We start from the raw sequence: 15261 nt of genomic DNA on the forward strand, positions 1-15261 counted from the left end.
ATAGACAGAACCTCCTCATTCTCTTTATTCACACCCTCACAACTCCCTCCAGGGGCAAAGCCAAGAGCATAAGACCCACACACACTCCCCAGGTACCTATATACATACATGCAGAGAACACATGTCCCCTGCCTCACATACACTTGGACACACACAGCCATACACATCTGCACACATTCTTCAGGTAGACCTCCAGCTCTGGGATGAAGTCAGAGGTCCAGGAACCTTTCAACTGGCAAGTTGGGAACACAGAGTCTCATAGAAATGGGCTCCAAACAGAACTTCCAGCTGAGAACCCGCCTCCATGGGAATCTGCTGTCCTGCCTGGGTTCCATCTGTCCATCCATCCACACCAGCATTGGATGGAATCAGCTGAAGGCCTCCAAGGTCCTCTACAGGTTTGGGACTCCTACAAGAAAGAGGAAAATCAAGGGAGATGGTAGGCCTAGATCTTGTCCCAGATTCCCTAAGAGTGAGGGAGGGGACCCAGTTATGAGCCCAACACTCCAAGAATGAATAGGGCAGCCACTTTTGTGTAAGCCCCAACACCCTGGGGATGAGGAAGTGGATCTAGCTCTGGGCCCAGGCACATCAAGAATAGGGGAGGGGATCCAGATACCCCAAGAATAAAGATGGACATCCAGCTCTGAGCATAATACCCTGAAAATGAAGGAGTCCCATCTAGGAGCCCCAGCATCCTACAAAAGACAGAAGAGACCCAACTCTAAGCTCAGGGACTCAAGAATGAAAGGCCCATCTCTGAGTCCAGAAGTCATAAGAATGAGGAGACCCACCTTTGATTCCCAAAACCCTTATGAGGATTAAGGCATGTGGCTCTTAATCCATACAGTCAAAATGAGGTCACACATTTCCCAAGTCCAAACCTCCCAGATGTCACACTCACCTGGAAGCTTGTCCACTGAAATCATTGGGGCCAAGAGCCCAGATTTTTGGGGTCCATCCTTCTCAACTGGTCTCAACCTTAGCCTACAGCACAAAAAAGAAGTTGTCTCCCTAACAATGTGGGGCATCTCAGACTCTTCCAAAAAGGTTTTATTAGTGAAGGGTTAAGAGAGGAAAGAGTAGAATCGTGAAGTTGGGCGTGGAAGAGGGAGGAGGAATGGCTCCAGAATCAGATATGCTGGGATTGGGGTCATGAGGAGTAGGAATGGGTGTGGTCTGTGGGTATCAGAGCATCTGTGTGGGATCAGAGGCTAAGGGGCCAGTCACTTACCAGAGCCCCAGTGCCAGGGCCCCAGCCACCAGTCCCAGGAAAGAGAAGATTCCCAAAGATGCCAGCACAGCCACCTGTTCCAGGGGGTCTCTGTGGTCTGAGGCAGAGGGTCAGATGTCAGCCACAAGAGCAAGGCTGCCTGACCAGACTCGGTGTCCCCTTTTCCCTGGGGCTTTGTCATTCTCTCCCACCTTTGCCCATCTGCTCAAGCTCACCAAGTGGCTGTGGGTCGGGTAGAAGGGACGGCCTTGGGGGAGCAGGGCTGTCTGCCTGAGGTTCTTCCTCTGTCTGTGTATGTTGCTGGTCCCCGACTGATATCTCCTTCGGTAGGGGCTCTGGAGGGAGATGAGACCTGAGAACTGTCCATGAGGGGTGGGGACAGAGGCCCAAGCCTGCCAGGTGCCAGGGAGGCCAGGGCTGGGGTTGGACTCTGCGGCGCCTAGGAGGCAGAGCTCGAAGGGGCAGAGCCAGCTTTCGGTAAGTAAGCAGGGGTAAAGGCTGAGTGAAAGTGAAGTCACTCAGTCATGTCCGACTCTTTGCGACCCCGTGGACTGTAGCCCACCAGGCTCCTCCACCCATGGGATTCTCCAGGCAAGAATACTGGAGTGGGTTGCTATTTCCTTCTCCAGGGGATCTTCCCGACCCAGGGATCGAACCCCTGCATTGCAGGCATAGGCTTTAACCTCTGAGCCACCAGGGAAGCTGAGAGACAGGGTCAAAGCTAGGGCGGGGCTTAAGTTAGGGCAGGGCTGCAGGCAGTACAGCTGAAGCCTGGGGCCGCAAGTGCAATGTGGCCAGCTAATCCCTGCAGATAGATAGGCTTGGCCTCTGCCCTTTCCTTAGGCTCTCTCACCAGTGCTTGGAGTCCCCCAGGCCTCGGGGCTCCAGGAGCTCCAGGTGCCAGCGTCCAGAAAGTCCCGGGCACTGACCCGCACTACGTGGGGCAGCCCAGCCACAGCATCGGTGATCACCTCCTCCAATCCAGCTGGCTCCACCTGGGAGTGCAGAGAGTTCCCTGGCAGGTTATCCAGTCATAAGCACAGAGCCTTCCTGCCCTCCCACCCCGCTCCAGCCTCAGTGTGCAAAAAGCACCCTTTCCTCCCAGTCCAGTCCCTGTCAGTCTGATGCGGCCTTCTGAGCCTCATATAGGGTGGCTGGTGGTGTTAGGTCTACACCTAGCGTTCACAAGATAAAAGTGCATAGCTCTATAGATTGGCTGTGATTTCAGACTGACTGCCTGGGTTCAGATCTTTGCTGTACCACTTACTGAGTCACTTTGGGCCTCTCTCTGTGCCTCAGTTTCTCTATTTGTACAATAGAGGTGAAGTCACTCAGTCGCGTCTGACTCTTTGTGACCCATGGACAGTAGCCTGCACCAGGCTCCTCCGTCCATGGGATTTTCTAGGCAAGAGTACTGGAGTGGGTTGCCATTTCCTTCTCCAGGGAATCTTCCTGACCCAGGGATTGAACCCAGGTCTCCTGCATTGTAGACAGAAGCTTTACCATCTGAGTCACCAGGGAAGTCCTGGTGTACACCTAAAGGAGATAGTAAATGTGAAGCAAGGTGCTTGACAGACAGTAAATATTGGTTATTATCTGAGGCAGCAGCTCCCCGGGCCTGATGCTAGCCAATCTCTGCCACCTCCAGAGGTGGGAATTCACCTTTATTCACACATGAGTATATCAGTGTCTGTGCCTCTGGGTGAAAGGCCCTCCCTTTCCTAGAAAAGTTATTTTTAAAAAGTCACTGCTATCTACCCACAGATGGGCTGACATCAGTTATAGCCCTGGAGGGCGGAGGGAGGAGGCGCAGTCCCCGTGACAAGGCCTGGCCTAGGGAGAGTGCTCTGTAGGCGGGGAGCCCACGGGGCATCATTAACCTCCCAGATCTGGTCTTGCAGAACACCAGCAACAGGAAACTAGAGACAGGACCCACAGCCCCAGACCAGGGTGCACTCCAAGGCCTCACCGTAGACCAGGCTGGATGCTGTGCTGGACGGTACTGCAGCCGGAACTTGAGCAGGAAGTGGGGCTGGCGGGGCCAGGAGGCAGGGTACATCCAGTTAGCACGCAGGCGGCGAGGATAGCCAGGCACCGACTCTACCCGCAGCCCCTGGGGCGGGTCAGGGCGCACTGAGGGCAGGTGAAGGGGGAGGGGTGACACAAAGTCAGGGCACAAGAGAGGTGCTCATCCTTCCCTCATCGCCTCCCGAGGGAAGGCAGGTGTGTGCCTAAAAGTCCCAGAGAGGAGGCACTGCTGAGGAACTTGGGGAAATCTTAGGCTTGATCATCCCTTAGGCTCAGGATCTGTAATCCCTGTTATCTGAGGATGGATTTTTGAAATGTTTGTTGAGTGAGTTAAAGAGTGATCTGTTTTCCCTCCAAGGAAGATGAGTTGACCTAAATTCCAGCCAGAGCCTTCGTGATCCCCTCCTACACACAGGTCAAGAGGAAGCCAGAGAGGGCTTTCCACTGGGCAGGGAGGATGCGAGATGGAGCTGCCTTCAGCACCGGGCCTGGAAGCAGAGAGGCAGCACTGGGGTTGGGCAGCCAGGAAGGACTTGAAAGGGAAGGGGGTGGTGGCAATAACCTCTAGAAGCTGAAGTAACCCTGCCTCCTAGGGTTCTGATCTCTTTGGATTCTGCCGAAGTCTCCCTGGGGGCCATTTGTGTGCTGAAATGGACCTGTGCTGGGAGGGAACTGTGTGGGAGCTCAGCGGGAGGAGGGTTATGAATTACGATGGTATCTATACTCTGGGGTCTCTGGGGTCTCTGTGGTAGGGATCTGGGGAGACCTCTAGGACTGGGTACTCACAGATGCTCTGCAAGCTTACATCCAGCAGGCGGGTGCTGGCCCCCAGGGGGTTCACTTCAGTCACATTGATCCGATACTGGCTCCAGAACTCTGCCCCATGGACTATACAGCGGGCCGCCCCAGGGGGCTCCTGTAAGCATGGCCAGGGCCCTGAGGATGGACTCATCCTAGAAGGAAGGATGTAGTCTTGAACTCTGGAAATGCTCGCTGTGGGATCCAGCTGGAGCCCCCAGCTTCCCCCTCACGTCCTACCTTTGGCCATCAGCTCCCGGCACAGTCTTCTTCCTGGCAGGGAAGAAGTCATCTGAGGTCAGGAAGGAAAGGAGAGTCCTCCCTCTCTCTCAGGCCTCCTTCAGTACCTTCCCGCCTACTCTCACACCCACGTTTTGCTATACACCCAAACATATAGGCATACGCAGCCGATGCTGGACACACCTGTAGGAGGTGAGGTAGCGGGTGGGTAAACCGCTAACCTGGCTGGGACTCCAAGTGCAGGAGAAGTTCTCATAGTCAGCAGCCCGGCAGGAAACAACGGGGCGGGCCGGGGGGTCTAGAGGCAGAGGGCACAGCTGGAGAGTGAGAAGCCCCCAGGCCCTCCCCATCCCAGAGGGCTTCCTCTGGGCCTGCAGTCCCTCAGGAGCCCCACTTCTCATCACCCCCCCACAACACTCCTCCCCAACTCACAGCCTAGCCGCAGGGTCACCATGCCCCCAAGTGCACCGTCCAGGGTCCGGCAGGTATAGGTGCCCTCGTCAGTGCTTTCTGCCCGGGCCAGGACCAGTTCGGGCCCTAGCCCAGAGGCAGGTCCCTGGAGCAGCCTTGTCTCCCCGTCCCGAAACCAGGACACTGGAGTCCTGAAGGTGAGATGAGATGATGATAGATGGAAGGAAGAGTCAAAGTATGAGTCAGACCACGCCATAGCTCTCCCCTGGCTTCTTGGTGTGCTTGTGGTAAAATTCAAACTCTGTTTGCTGGCTTACAAAGCCCCTGGTGATCTAGCCCTCACCTTACTTTTTTTCTTCATCACCTCCCTCTCTCCCCTTCCACCACTGGACTTCAGTTAGGTTATGCTTCTTTCAGTTCAAGACTATGGAGCTCAGGAATTCCCTAGTGGTCCAGTGGTTAGAACTCTGTGCTTCCACTGCTGAGGGCCCAGGTTCGATCCCTGGTCGGGAAACTAAGATTCTGCAAGCCAGGGCATGGCCAAAAGTAAATAAAGTTTAAAACTGTGATTTTTTTAAAAAGTATGGAACTCACTCCCACTTCAGGGCTTTGCACTAGCTGTTCTCTCTGTCAGGAATGCTGCTTATACCATAACCTTGACTTCCCTGGTGGCTCAGAGGGTAAAGTGTCTGTCTACAATGCAGGAGACCCGGGTTCGAGCCCTGGGTTGGGAAGATCACCTGGAGAAGGTAAAATGGCAATCCACTCCAGTACTATTGCCTGGAAAATCCCATGGACAGAGAAGCCTGGTAGGCTACAGTCTATGGGGTCACAAAGAGTCGGACATGACTGAGCAACTTCACTTTCACTTTACTTTCAGAAATCAGCATCAGTATCACCTCCTCATGGATTCCCCTAATGGTCCAGTATCTAAGACTCCACATTCCCCCAAGTTTGATCCCTCATCAGGGAATTAGATCCCACATGCCACAACTAAGACCCAGTGCAACCAAATAAAATATATATATATCACCTCCTCAGAGAAGCCTTCCCTGATGACCAATAAAAAGTGATCATTCAGTTCTCCTCTTCCACATCACTCCCTTTTGATTTCCTGCCCTGCAGGTATTACTACCTGGCATCTTGCCTGGCTTGTGCACTGCTGTATCCCAGGTCTAGCTAGAAGAGACCAGGCAATTAGCAGGCACTCAGTACATGTAGGTTGAAGGTTCAGTTGAATAAGGATGGTTTGAGGGTTAGGACAGAGAGGTGAAGGTTACAGATACAAGGGGCAAGGATGGGAGGGGTCTGAGGACTGGGCAAAGTCAAGAAAGCATCATGAGAGGGTTCCATCAACCCAACAGTCCGATGGAGCACTTACCCAACAGTCACTCCAGGGCAACACAGCGTCAGGGCCCTGCCAGGCTGCCCATACTGGACCCCTGTGGAAGGCACTTCTGAGAAGAGGCTCTTCCTTTCCCTCTCTCCCATCCTACCCCACACTTTGTGAGAGTGACAGGATAAGGGGTGGACTTTTAAGACCCGAGTGCATCATGTTATAATCTGGAGACAGAGCTCAAAGGGCAGGGTGGAGAGGGAATGTTGCCAGGTTGGATGTCAGCGGTTGGGAGGGTCACAGGGCAGGCCTGAGAAGGGGCCACAGTGCTGGTGGCATCACAAATCAGAGTTGGGGGTCATAGAGCAGGACTCTTCTCACCTGGGGGGCCCCAGGCCTGGGGGCAGGGAGAGGAGGCAGACACCAGGGCTGCAGCCACGGCCACCAGGACCCTGCTCAGCCCTGAGCAGCTGCTGCTCATCTGCGAGAAGAAAGGCAAGGTCAGCGGTACCCCACGCCCAAGACAGGAGGCTAAAGCCTGCCTCCTCCTCTTCCAAACTGGGGCTTTCTAGGAGGAAAAGAGGATCCATGTGGGGTAAGGCTATCAGACATCACTGGAGGATCTGATGTAAGGTCCCCTTTCCACCATACACCTAGTGCTGTGTGTGAGTACACACACACACACACACACACACACACACACACCATCACACACCATCATACCCTCCTTCTCAGCCATGGGCTTAGGGCCCAGAACAAAACCCCGAGGCAACAGCCTCTGCCAGCACCGCCATCCCCCCCTCCCCCCGCACCACCCTTGGCGCCCACCCCTGGCACCAAGTGCTGGCTCAGGCTCCATCACTCCCATTAACTCCTCCAATCCAGCTGTTGGGAATTTCGTGTCCATCCCCACCTGGCCCAGGGACAGCTGCTGCCTCTGACTGACCTGTGGCCGCCCTTGTCACCCTGGGGCGGGGATTGTCAAGGGTGGGTCTGAGCCCACCCTGCTCCCCTGCCATGAGGCCTAGCCCTGCCCTGGCTGCCAAGCCTGGCCCCTTGCTCTGGCTATTTGGGCCGCTCCTCTGAGCCTGACTCTGGAATCTTGTTGGTCTCGAGCCTGGGAGGCTGGACAGGGCTAGGGTGCAGGCTGAGGCTGCAGAGTTAAGCAGATCCAGATGCCCGGGCTGCTGCCAGAGGCTGGGGTGGGCGAGGAGCCAGCAGATGGAGACAGGGTGGCGGGAGGGGAGAGGAGGCTGAGAGGAGCTAGGAGCCCGGGGGAACAGGAGGCTGGGTGGGGGCCACGGGGCCAGAGATGCAAGAGATCAGGACTGGGAGGCGGTGGGGGCTGGGCTAGGGCAGCAGGATCTCACAAAGGCTGAAAACATAATCAACTGTGTATGTGTCGGGGATTGGGGTGCTACAAGAAAGGGATTCAGGCTGGGAGAAAACAGGAGGAGGAAGGCAGTGGGGAGGTGGGAACTGGGGCAGGAGAAGGGGCAGATGGGGAAAGGGCCCCAGGCAAGGGCTCTAGAAGAGGGAGAGTCCAAATCGCCCCGACCCACAGAACTGAGCAGGGAGCTCTATGTGTCTCTGTGTCTGTCCGAGTGTGTCCAGTGGCTCACCCCAGCCCCCCAGCCACATTTACCCAGCTCAGCCCTGCCCTACCTCGGTGATCCCAGTGGCTGACTGTCCATGGCCTCCAGGACTTCCTCCCACCAGCTACAGTACCGTCTCAGCTCCACTCAGTTCTGCGACCCCAGAATCGTCCCCTCCTTCCCCTTCCCTGCCCCCGCCCCTCTGCGCCCCCGCAGCTCCGCAGGCCCCTAGCCAGGCCCCCTCCCCCTCCTCCCGCCTCCCCTCCCACCCTCTCTCACCCAAGGCCCTGGGAAGGGAAGAGGCCTCCCCCAAGTCTGGAAAGGAAGCCACAGGCACAGCCAGGCACAGCCAGAGAGAAAGGAAGGAGGGCTGCTCTGTCCCTGTCAGTGAGAGGTTCCCTGTGTTCTCACACAGCCAAACACAGGCACACTCAAGGGGGGATTCCCTAGGCACCATCAACAAAGACACTCCCCTGAACACACGTGGACCCAGTCAAATGAAAAAGCAGACACACACTTTTGCTTCCACTCTTTTCATATTAACTTCCCAGCAAATATTTCCTTAGGGTACAGCTGGCTGTGTTTTAAGGGGAAGAGAGGCCCCATGTTGAGGGATATAAAGAAAAGCCAAAGAGTCCAGCTTCCTCCTCCCCTGGACGTTCCAGCCATTTCTCACCTCCTCCTACCTCCCTCCTCTCCTCTTCAGGCCCCAGTACCAGGAAATGCCTTTGGTCCCTGGTGCCAGACTAACAAGACCCACACTTACCATCAGACACACACTCTTAGATATAGCCACTCACAGTTACACCGATACACTGAGACATGTACATTTACAAATACCCAGACACGCACAAAGACACAGACACCGAAGTCTTCCTTGCACAGTCACACATACACTTAGCACTCCGCCCCTGGGATGCGGGTCACAGCACCCCCTGTGAGCAACTCCTCATCATGGTTTAAGCTTCTTCTTCCAAGGGGCTCTTAGCAGAGATCCCTGGAGAGATGAAACTATGAAAAGACACAGAGTATGAGCTCTAGGAAAAAAAGGATTAGGGAGAGAAAAAGACATATAGAAAACTGAGTCAGCCAGGGAAACAGAAAATAAGGGTCAAGGGGCCAGTGACAGGAGTACTAAAAGAAGGGGAAGCCAAGTGTGTTGAGATGGGTCCGTCCATGCAGGCCACTGAGTAGAAAGGTCAGTGTCATCAGCTAGGAAGAAAGTAATAGGGAGAGAAAAAGATATATAGAAAACTGAGTCAGCCAAGGAAACAGAAAATAAGGATCAAAGGGCCAGTGACAGGAGCACTAAAAGAAGGGGAAGCCAAGTGTGTTGAGATGGGTCCGTCCATGCAGGCCACTGAGTAGAAAGGTCAGTGTCATCGGCTACCTACCTAAGTGGGTCCTCAAGATGCAAACCCAGCTCCACGCAGTCTAACAGTCAGGACACAGGACACACGTGGAGTGCAAGTCTCATTCTTACTCTGCCACGGCTGAAGTCACACCTGAGCACACACAAACCCAGCCACGCACTCTCACGCTGGCAGACACGATCTCAGATCCCGCAGAGACCTTCCCAAAACACAGTTGCCCCGCTGTGCTCACGGACCGTCTCACCCGCACAAACGTTTGACCCAGTCCCTGCCCCTACACTGCACATTGACAGACACACGCACACGGAATCGCACACCCGCACAGCCACATGCAGACTCAGCCGCAAGCACAGCGACACCCGCAGGCATACTAGCCGACAGTTGCACCAAGCGACACTGTTGTGAAGTCTCGCACACTGACAGCGTCACACACAGCCTTGGCAGTCTCACAGGCGCGCGCGCGCGCACACACACACACACACACACACACACACACACACACAGGCACACTGACAGTCCGTCAGTCGCTCAATCCCACACCCCCCTGCCCCGCCCTCTCCTGGCGAAGTTCCCGCCAGTTCACCCGCGGCCCCATCAGGCCTCACCTTCCGCGGCCGCCGCCGCCAGCGCCCTCCGCCCTCGCCCTCGCCCTCGCCCTCGCCCTCTGCCCCGGCCTCGACTCCCTCCCGGCCTGGGGCCCCGCCGTGGGGGCGGCTCCGCCCAGGCGCCAATGGAAGGAGCAGGGTGAAATAGGGGGGGTCTCGGCCCATTGGAGCCTCCAACTGCCAATCACCTCCACCCCCACCTCGGCCGGACACTTCCTGTCCCGTCCGGGACTGAGGAGGCTGCCGCCGGGGGACAGAGCGTGGAGCTGGGTTCCTGGGTCCGGGCCCCGAAAGCCCCTCCTCCTGGGACCGCGGGACCTGAAGCTCCCAGGCCCCTCCCCCCTCCCAGCTGTCCGCAAACAAAGCTTCAGGTTTTGTGGCTTAGGAGCTACTGGGCAGGTGACCGGGGAAGCTGAAGGTGCCCCTGACTCCAGATAAGACAAGGAGGTGGACTGCTGTTAAGGCAGTGGGTCTCAAACGTCACTGGACATCGTGGTTTTATAACCGCCAAGCCACACTCCAATTAAATCAGTACTGTTTAAAACTCCTCGGATGACTCCAAAATGCAGGCCATTCAAAGGTGTAGGATCAAATGTGTGTGTGTGTCTGTGTGTGTGTGTGTAGTAGGAATGTATGTCTTAAGAAACTAGCCATCCATCTAGGGTTCCATTCCCCAGTCAATGGGGGCTCAAGAAAAATGTGTGCCACATTTGTCTGCTGCTGCTGCTGCTGCTGCTACTAAGACGCTTCAGTCGTGTCCGACTCTGTGCAACCCCATAGACGGCAGCCCACCAGGCTCCCCCGTCCCTGGGATTCTCCAGGCAAGAACACTTGAGTGGCCTGCCATGTCCTTCTCCAGTGCATGAAAGTGAAAAGTGAAAGTGAAGTCGCTGAGTTTCTTCAAAACAGGGCAACACTCCAAGTTGACCCTTCCCCTCCAGGGTCTCTAGGAAGACAGGACCCGGGGCTGGAAGGCAGCAAACGTTATCCTGGGTCAGGGTATTACAGTCCTGCCTGATGTGATTCCCCCTCCAAGAGTCTTAATTCCCTTGGAAAGAAAGGAGACAAAAAGTGTTCTGGCCATTCCTGTATCACTCACAAGCTCCTGACTTCACCTAAATGTTTGGAAGACCCTAGGTGCATCACATCTCCTGGGTTGTATGACTTGTTATTCCCGCAGTTACAGTCTTGCCAGGGAAACAGGTCCAGAGAAGCGTGGCTGGACCGAGGGTCACTCTGCATATCATGCCCTCTTTCCAGGCCTCAGGGCTCCTAACTCTGGCAGCCCTGCCCTGCCAGGGCTATCTTCCGTCCTCTGCAATGACTGGGGCACAGGGGCAACAGAGGTGTGCAGACACTATGCATACATGCTGCATGTGGGAGTCTGGAAAGGCCAAGGACAAAAAGCCACGTACACGTTCCCTGCCCGCCCATTCAGCCTCTGTGGGCTGGAGCAGAGCCAAGATGCAGCCACTCACAAAGCCAGGGTTCTGGCCAGCGGCCCAGTGTCTGGCCACTGACCACTGGGACTAGGATCCTCCTCGCCTGATGCCCACCAAACCCTCAGTCCCAGGCGTGGTGAGTTGACACCCTAGGGATGGTGCAAGGGAGGCTCTGGTTTTCCCAAAGCCTCAGCCAAAGATAAGAACAAAGGATTCTAAAACAATTTTAAACTGGGCTGCCTTGTTACCCTAGGAGTAAAAGACTCTAAGCCACATATGACATTGAGTATTAATTTTGTTCAGAGATTTGGGGCAAAGGAGAGGTGGGGAGGTCGCACTCTTAAATTTTTGCACATCTCTTGGAGTCACAGGTTCAATCCCTGGGTCGGGAAGGTCCACTTGGAGGAGGAAATGGCAACTCACTCCAGTATTCCTGCTTGGAAAATTCCATGGACAGAGGAACCTGGCGGGTTACAGTCCAAAGGGTCGCAAAGAGTCGGACACAACTGAGCAAGCAAAAAAGTTGACAAAGAAAGTTGTGGCTGGAGCTATGCCTTCAGCCTTTAACCCCAGACCCCCAGGGATCAGAGTTCACACTCCTCTGGCATTAGAATATGTGATTAAAGTTTGAGAAGCATAGTTTTATTGATCCCACATCTGCCCAAATTCTAAGCCCTGGTTTCTCAGGCAGAAGGCCCTGTGGTCAGCGTGGTCAGGCGATGGCTGCTGTCTCCCTGTCCTTCTGCCCCAGGCGGTAATGAACCTCAGGAAGTGCCCTTAGTCTCTCTGCAGCCTGGAAGGGGGAAAGGGGATAATTAGGGAGAGTAATGTTTGCCCAGAATGGGGTATGGAGTTCAGATGTGCGAGAAGACACTAGACACTGGGGAGGGTGTGTGGGACAGGGAGGTTGGTGAGAAGGACTGCTGGAATAGCCAGAGATGAAGCAGTTGAGCAGCTCTGGAGTCCCCAGGAATACCCAAGTTATGGGGGGTTTTAGGGTCATGATTGTTGCGATCCCTTGAGGAAACAGGAGAGAAAAGGGGACCCAAGGATCCAGAGTGTTCCAAATCCTGACCTGCTCCGGGGTGAGGTCCCTCTGGGCCTGGGCAAGCATTTCATAGCCAACCATGAACTTCCGAACTGTAGCAGAGCGCAAGAGTGGAGGGTAATAATGAGCATGTAGCTGCCAGTGGTCCCAGTTGGCTCCAGCCTCTGATCCTGTGGGAGCCCCTGACAGAAAGAAGGCAGAGATGATTAGGAAAGGTCCTTTCTTAGTTCTTCAGCCTAGCTCCCCAAACCGTAGCAGGTACCTGAAAACTACATCTCCCAGCATTCTCTGCCAGAGAGACAAGGCACCAGAAAGTGCACTGGGAGACACAGTTTCACTAAGTTTGCGTCTCCACCCTCAGTTCCGGCTTATCTGCTCTGAATGCTTCCCCAGCAAGTGTTCCAAGGCCTGCTGGGAGTTTCAGTCCACTAAGCTGGGACCCAGGAGCCCAGAAATGGCGTTGGGGATAGATATGGATGCTCTGGAAGCCTCACCGTGCCAGCCCATGGAGTAGGGGAAGGATGTCTCAAATAGGTTGTCATACTTGGTCAAGAGCTTCTTCATGATGGAGGACAGATCTGGAATCAGAGCCTGACTCTCAGTCTGGGGTGCAGATGCTGTCCCCACCAGAGCCATCCCCAGCCAAAACCTGGCCCCAGGGGCTCAGCTGGGAGACTCACCGTCACGCTCAGCGGGAGTCAGCTCAGGCAGCCGCCGCACATGCCGACGGGGCAGCAGTAGTGTCTGGAAGGGCCACACTGCCCAGAAGGGGACCAGCACTAACCAGTGTTCACTAGTTAGGACCAGACGTTCCTAGGCCAACCCAATGGAAATGATGTCATCAAGGTGGGTGTGAGGAGACCAGCAAATAGGTAAGGGAAGACCAAAACACCTATGAAGAAACTGATGGCTTTTCACCACCTCTATCACTATCACCCTAGTCTAAGCCTTCATTATCTTTCTTTTAGCTTATTGCTGTGTCCTCCTAGCAAGTCTCTCTGCTACTTCCCTTCTACCCTTCTTCACACACCTCTCCTTCTGGGGTGAGGCTAGGGGCTTCTTAGGGACACAAGATTTGGCTTTCTCCCACCTTCCTGAGCAGCTCCTGGCGGCCATACTCCACGAGCAGGGGCTCTCCATGCTGACTCTGATAGGCCCGCTGACATCGCTCCTCACGCTGGGCAACATCTGGCAGGAAGCTGCTGGCCCACACCTGTCAAGGGGCAGTAGAAGAGCAGGCAGATCCTTCACCCCCTGAGCCTCTACATCAGTAGCATACTTCCTCTGGCCCTTCCCTTACTCCAGGTCCCCACCCCACAATGCTGGGTTGGACTCAGCCCAGATATCTATGGGAGCCCCTCACACTCTTACCTGGCAGTGGGGATGGGGGTTAGAACAGCCCATCATGGCTCCTTTGTTTTCAAAGATCTACGAGATAGGAGTAGGGAGCTTTATAGCCAAAAAGACACCAAGTCAACCCCTCGCGACCACAGCCCATGGAAATAAAAGTGCCAATTCCCAGAACCAAATTGTACCACCCCTTCCCTTCCTCTCTACTAGAGAGGGGGCAACTTCACAGACCTGCACCCAAGGGTACTGGGCACCCAGTTCCTCTGTGACTGAGGCCCAAGCATCAACGACAGCTCGGATTTCGGGGACCGACATGAGTGGCAGTGTCACATCCGACCAGGGGTGGAAGCACATGACCTTACTAGGTGGTGAAGGAAGGAGAGATGACATAGGTATAGGGCTTGCTGTGTTGGGGGTAGGGCCCAATCCTAGTATTCAGTCCAGGCCCCAGGTTGAAGGGTGTAAGAGTAGAAATTCATTGTTACCAAACTCCTCGAGCAGCCTCTGCTTGGAAAAGGGGGTGATCACTGGGTCCTAAGATAAAGGGGTATTACTCTATGCAGCAGAAGTCCCCCACCAAGGTACAACCTCTTTGCTCCCCAACAGCACCTAGAACCAGGTTACCTGGACTAGGGGCATCAGGCTGCAGAGCTGGGAAGTCGTTGTCAAACAGGAAGGTGCCTTCATAGTCAGGATTCACCTACAGACAAGGATGGGCTAGAAGCCTTTGCTGGCCTATACCACCAGTCATCTGGTGGGTCTCAAGGTTATAAGTAGGTGGGGAAGGCCACTCTGAGGTCAAAAAGACTTGGTGGGATATGACCCGGAAGCAGGTCCACTCCCCCTGTGAGATGAAGGGTTAGGGTCCATTCCTTTGTGGGGTGAAGGGGAGCTGTAAGGGAAAGGAGATGGAGCTACTCCCCCTACTCCCACTCCCCGCCAAGCCTGCAGATGTAGGATCTAAAGACTGACCTCTCCATTGGCCCGTGTGGCCCCCGGACAGAGAGGGTTGTGGGGGTCATGGCGGGGTACTGTCGTCGGAAGCGGGGGCTCTACCTGCCCCTGCCAGGGACGCTTCATGCGGTGCGCTGACACCAGCACCCACTCATCTTGTAGCGGGTTGTAGCGGATATGCTGATGCTCTGGCGGCAGAGAGTCCAGATCAGTCACAAAGCTCTCCGCCCCCTTCTCCCCTGCAGAAGGCCCATGCTCGGATGCACCCTCTTGGCCCCACCCTGCTCAAGAGCTAAAGGCCGGAGCTGCGCCAATTAGCCTGCAGCCCCAACACCGGCGTATCCCTTCGCCGCGCGTGCCTGGACCGGTGGGCGCGCCGACCTGCGGGCAGGGACGACAACTTCCTAAGGAAGAGGAGGGTTCAGTTTCGCGTCCCAGCGAGTCCCGGCCGCCCGGCAGTTACCGCTTGCCCGGAAGGTTGTGGCCATGGCGTCCGCCTCTAACGCCTGCTGGCGCTGCTCAGGACACGCTCCGCGGCGCGACTGGAGGCCACCGAGGGGGAGGTATCGTCTGGAACTTGGAGCTTGCTCACTTCACCCCCATTGCCTCGTCTGTCTGGCCCCGCCCCGGCCTCGATGATTGAACAGCCGCCGGCACGTGACAGCCCGAGGGTCCGCCCTACCACCTGGGGCGGGGCTCAGGACTGACTACCCCTACAGGGGGCGACTCTGATGATCCCACTCTAGGGCCAAAGCCACTAACTACCCTGAAACAGCCTCTGTGAAACTGCTTACTACAGATCCCTCAGCTCCAGGATGCTTAAAAGACTTCTTTGCTGCATTAAGTC

General features: G+C 55.5%; 2 protein-coding genes across 8 annotated transcripts; both read right to left on the reverse strand.

Annotated features, from left to right (window-relative positions):
- Position 1: 1 nt before the first annotated feature.
- IL11RA (interleukin 11 receptor subunit alpha) lies at positions 2-9920 on the reverse strand. 5 transcript variants are annotated; one of them, XM_069573930.1, is made up of 14 exons: positions 9037-9545; positions 8538-8653; positions 6429-6528; positions 6093-6153; positions 4733-4902; positions 4484-4598; positions 4301-4333; positions 4049-4215; positions 3204-3367; positions 2088-2229; positions 1450-1569; positions 1235-1331; positions 905-987; positions 2-409 (listed from the first exon to the last, which is right to left on the reverse strand). In XM_069573930.1, exons 3-14 carry the CDS (start codon positions 6526-6528, stop codon positions 393-395), a joined length of 1269 nt encoding a protein of 422 aa, XP_069430031.1. In that variant the 5' UTR covers positions 8538-8653; positions 9037-9545; the 3' UTR covers positions 2-392. The 5 variants fall into 5 exon arrangements, with proteins under 5 accessions (XP_069430031.1, XP_069430032.1, XP_069430033.1 ...); XM_069573931.1 differs by having other exon boundaries at positions 8319-8653; positions 9037-9463; XM_069573932.1 differs by lacking the exons at positions 8538-8653; positions 9037-9545 and adding an exon at positions 9621-9920.
- A 1762-nt stretch (positions 9921-11682) lies between these two features.
- On the reverse strand, positions 11683-15261 carry GALT (galactose-1-phosphate uridylyltransferase). Of its 3 annotated transcripts, none has more exons than XM_069573934.1 (11): positions 14878-15261; positions 14433-14602; positions 14085-14160; positions 13946-13994; positions 13692-13821; positions 13482-13538; positions 13201-13323; positions 12791-12923; positions 12605-12688; positions 12138-12292; positions 11683-11855 (listed from the first exon to the last, which is right to left on the reverse strand). In XM_069573934.1, the coding sequence occupies exons 1-11, from the start codon at positions 14900-14902 to the stop codon at positions 11775-11777; spliced, it is 1083 nt and encodes a 360-aa protein (XP_069430035.1). In that variant the 5' UTR covers positions 14903-15261; the 3' UTR covers positions 11683-11774. The 3 variants fall into 3 exon arrangements, with proteins under 3 accessions (XP_069430035.1, XP_069430036.1, XP_069430037.1); XM_069573935.1 differs by having other exon boundaries at positions 14796-15048; XM_069573936.1 differs by having other exon boundaries at positions 14774-15048.

This window comes from Ovis canadensis, chromosome 2 (genome assembly GCF_042477335.2).
Source record: "Ovis canadensis isolate MfBH-ARS-UI-01 breed Bighorn chromosome 2, ARS-UI_OviCan_v2, whole genome shotgun sequence".
NCBI classification, from domain to species: Eukaryota; Metazoa; Chordata; class Mammalia; order Artiodactyla; family Bovidae; genus Ovis; species Ovis canadensis.

What these genes read in the sequence shown, in the direction of transcription:
- IL11RA (XM_069573932.1), bottom strand. Translation starts at nt 9,785, where the DNA reads ATGGGCCGAGACCCCCCCTATTTCACCCTGCTCCTTCCATTGGCGCCT. An exon ending in TGCCCTGGAGTGACTGTTGG is followed by an intron (nt 4,903 to 6,092) that starts GTAAGTGCTCCA and finishes TCTCACCTTCAG; the next exon opens with GACTCCAGTGTCCTGGTTTC. An exon ending in TGTAAGCTTGCAGAGCATCT is followed by an intron (nt 3,368 to 4,048) that starts GTGAGTACCCAG and finishes ACCTGCCCTCAG; the next exon opens with TGCGCCCTGACCCGCCCCAG.
- GALT (XM_069573934.1), bottom strand. Translation starts at nt 14,902, where the DNA reads ATGGCCACAACCTTCCGGGCAAGCG. An exon ending in CCACACGGGCCAATGGAGAG is followed by an intron (nt 14,161 to 14,432) that starts GTCAGTCTTTAG and finishes CCTTGTCTGTAG; the next exon opens with GTGAATCCTGACTATGAAGG. An exon ending in GACTCCCGCTGAGCGTGACG is followed by an intron (nt 12,689 to 12,790) that starts GTGAGTCTCCCA and finishes CTCTGATTCCAG; the next exon opens with ATCTGTCCTCCATCATGAAG.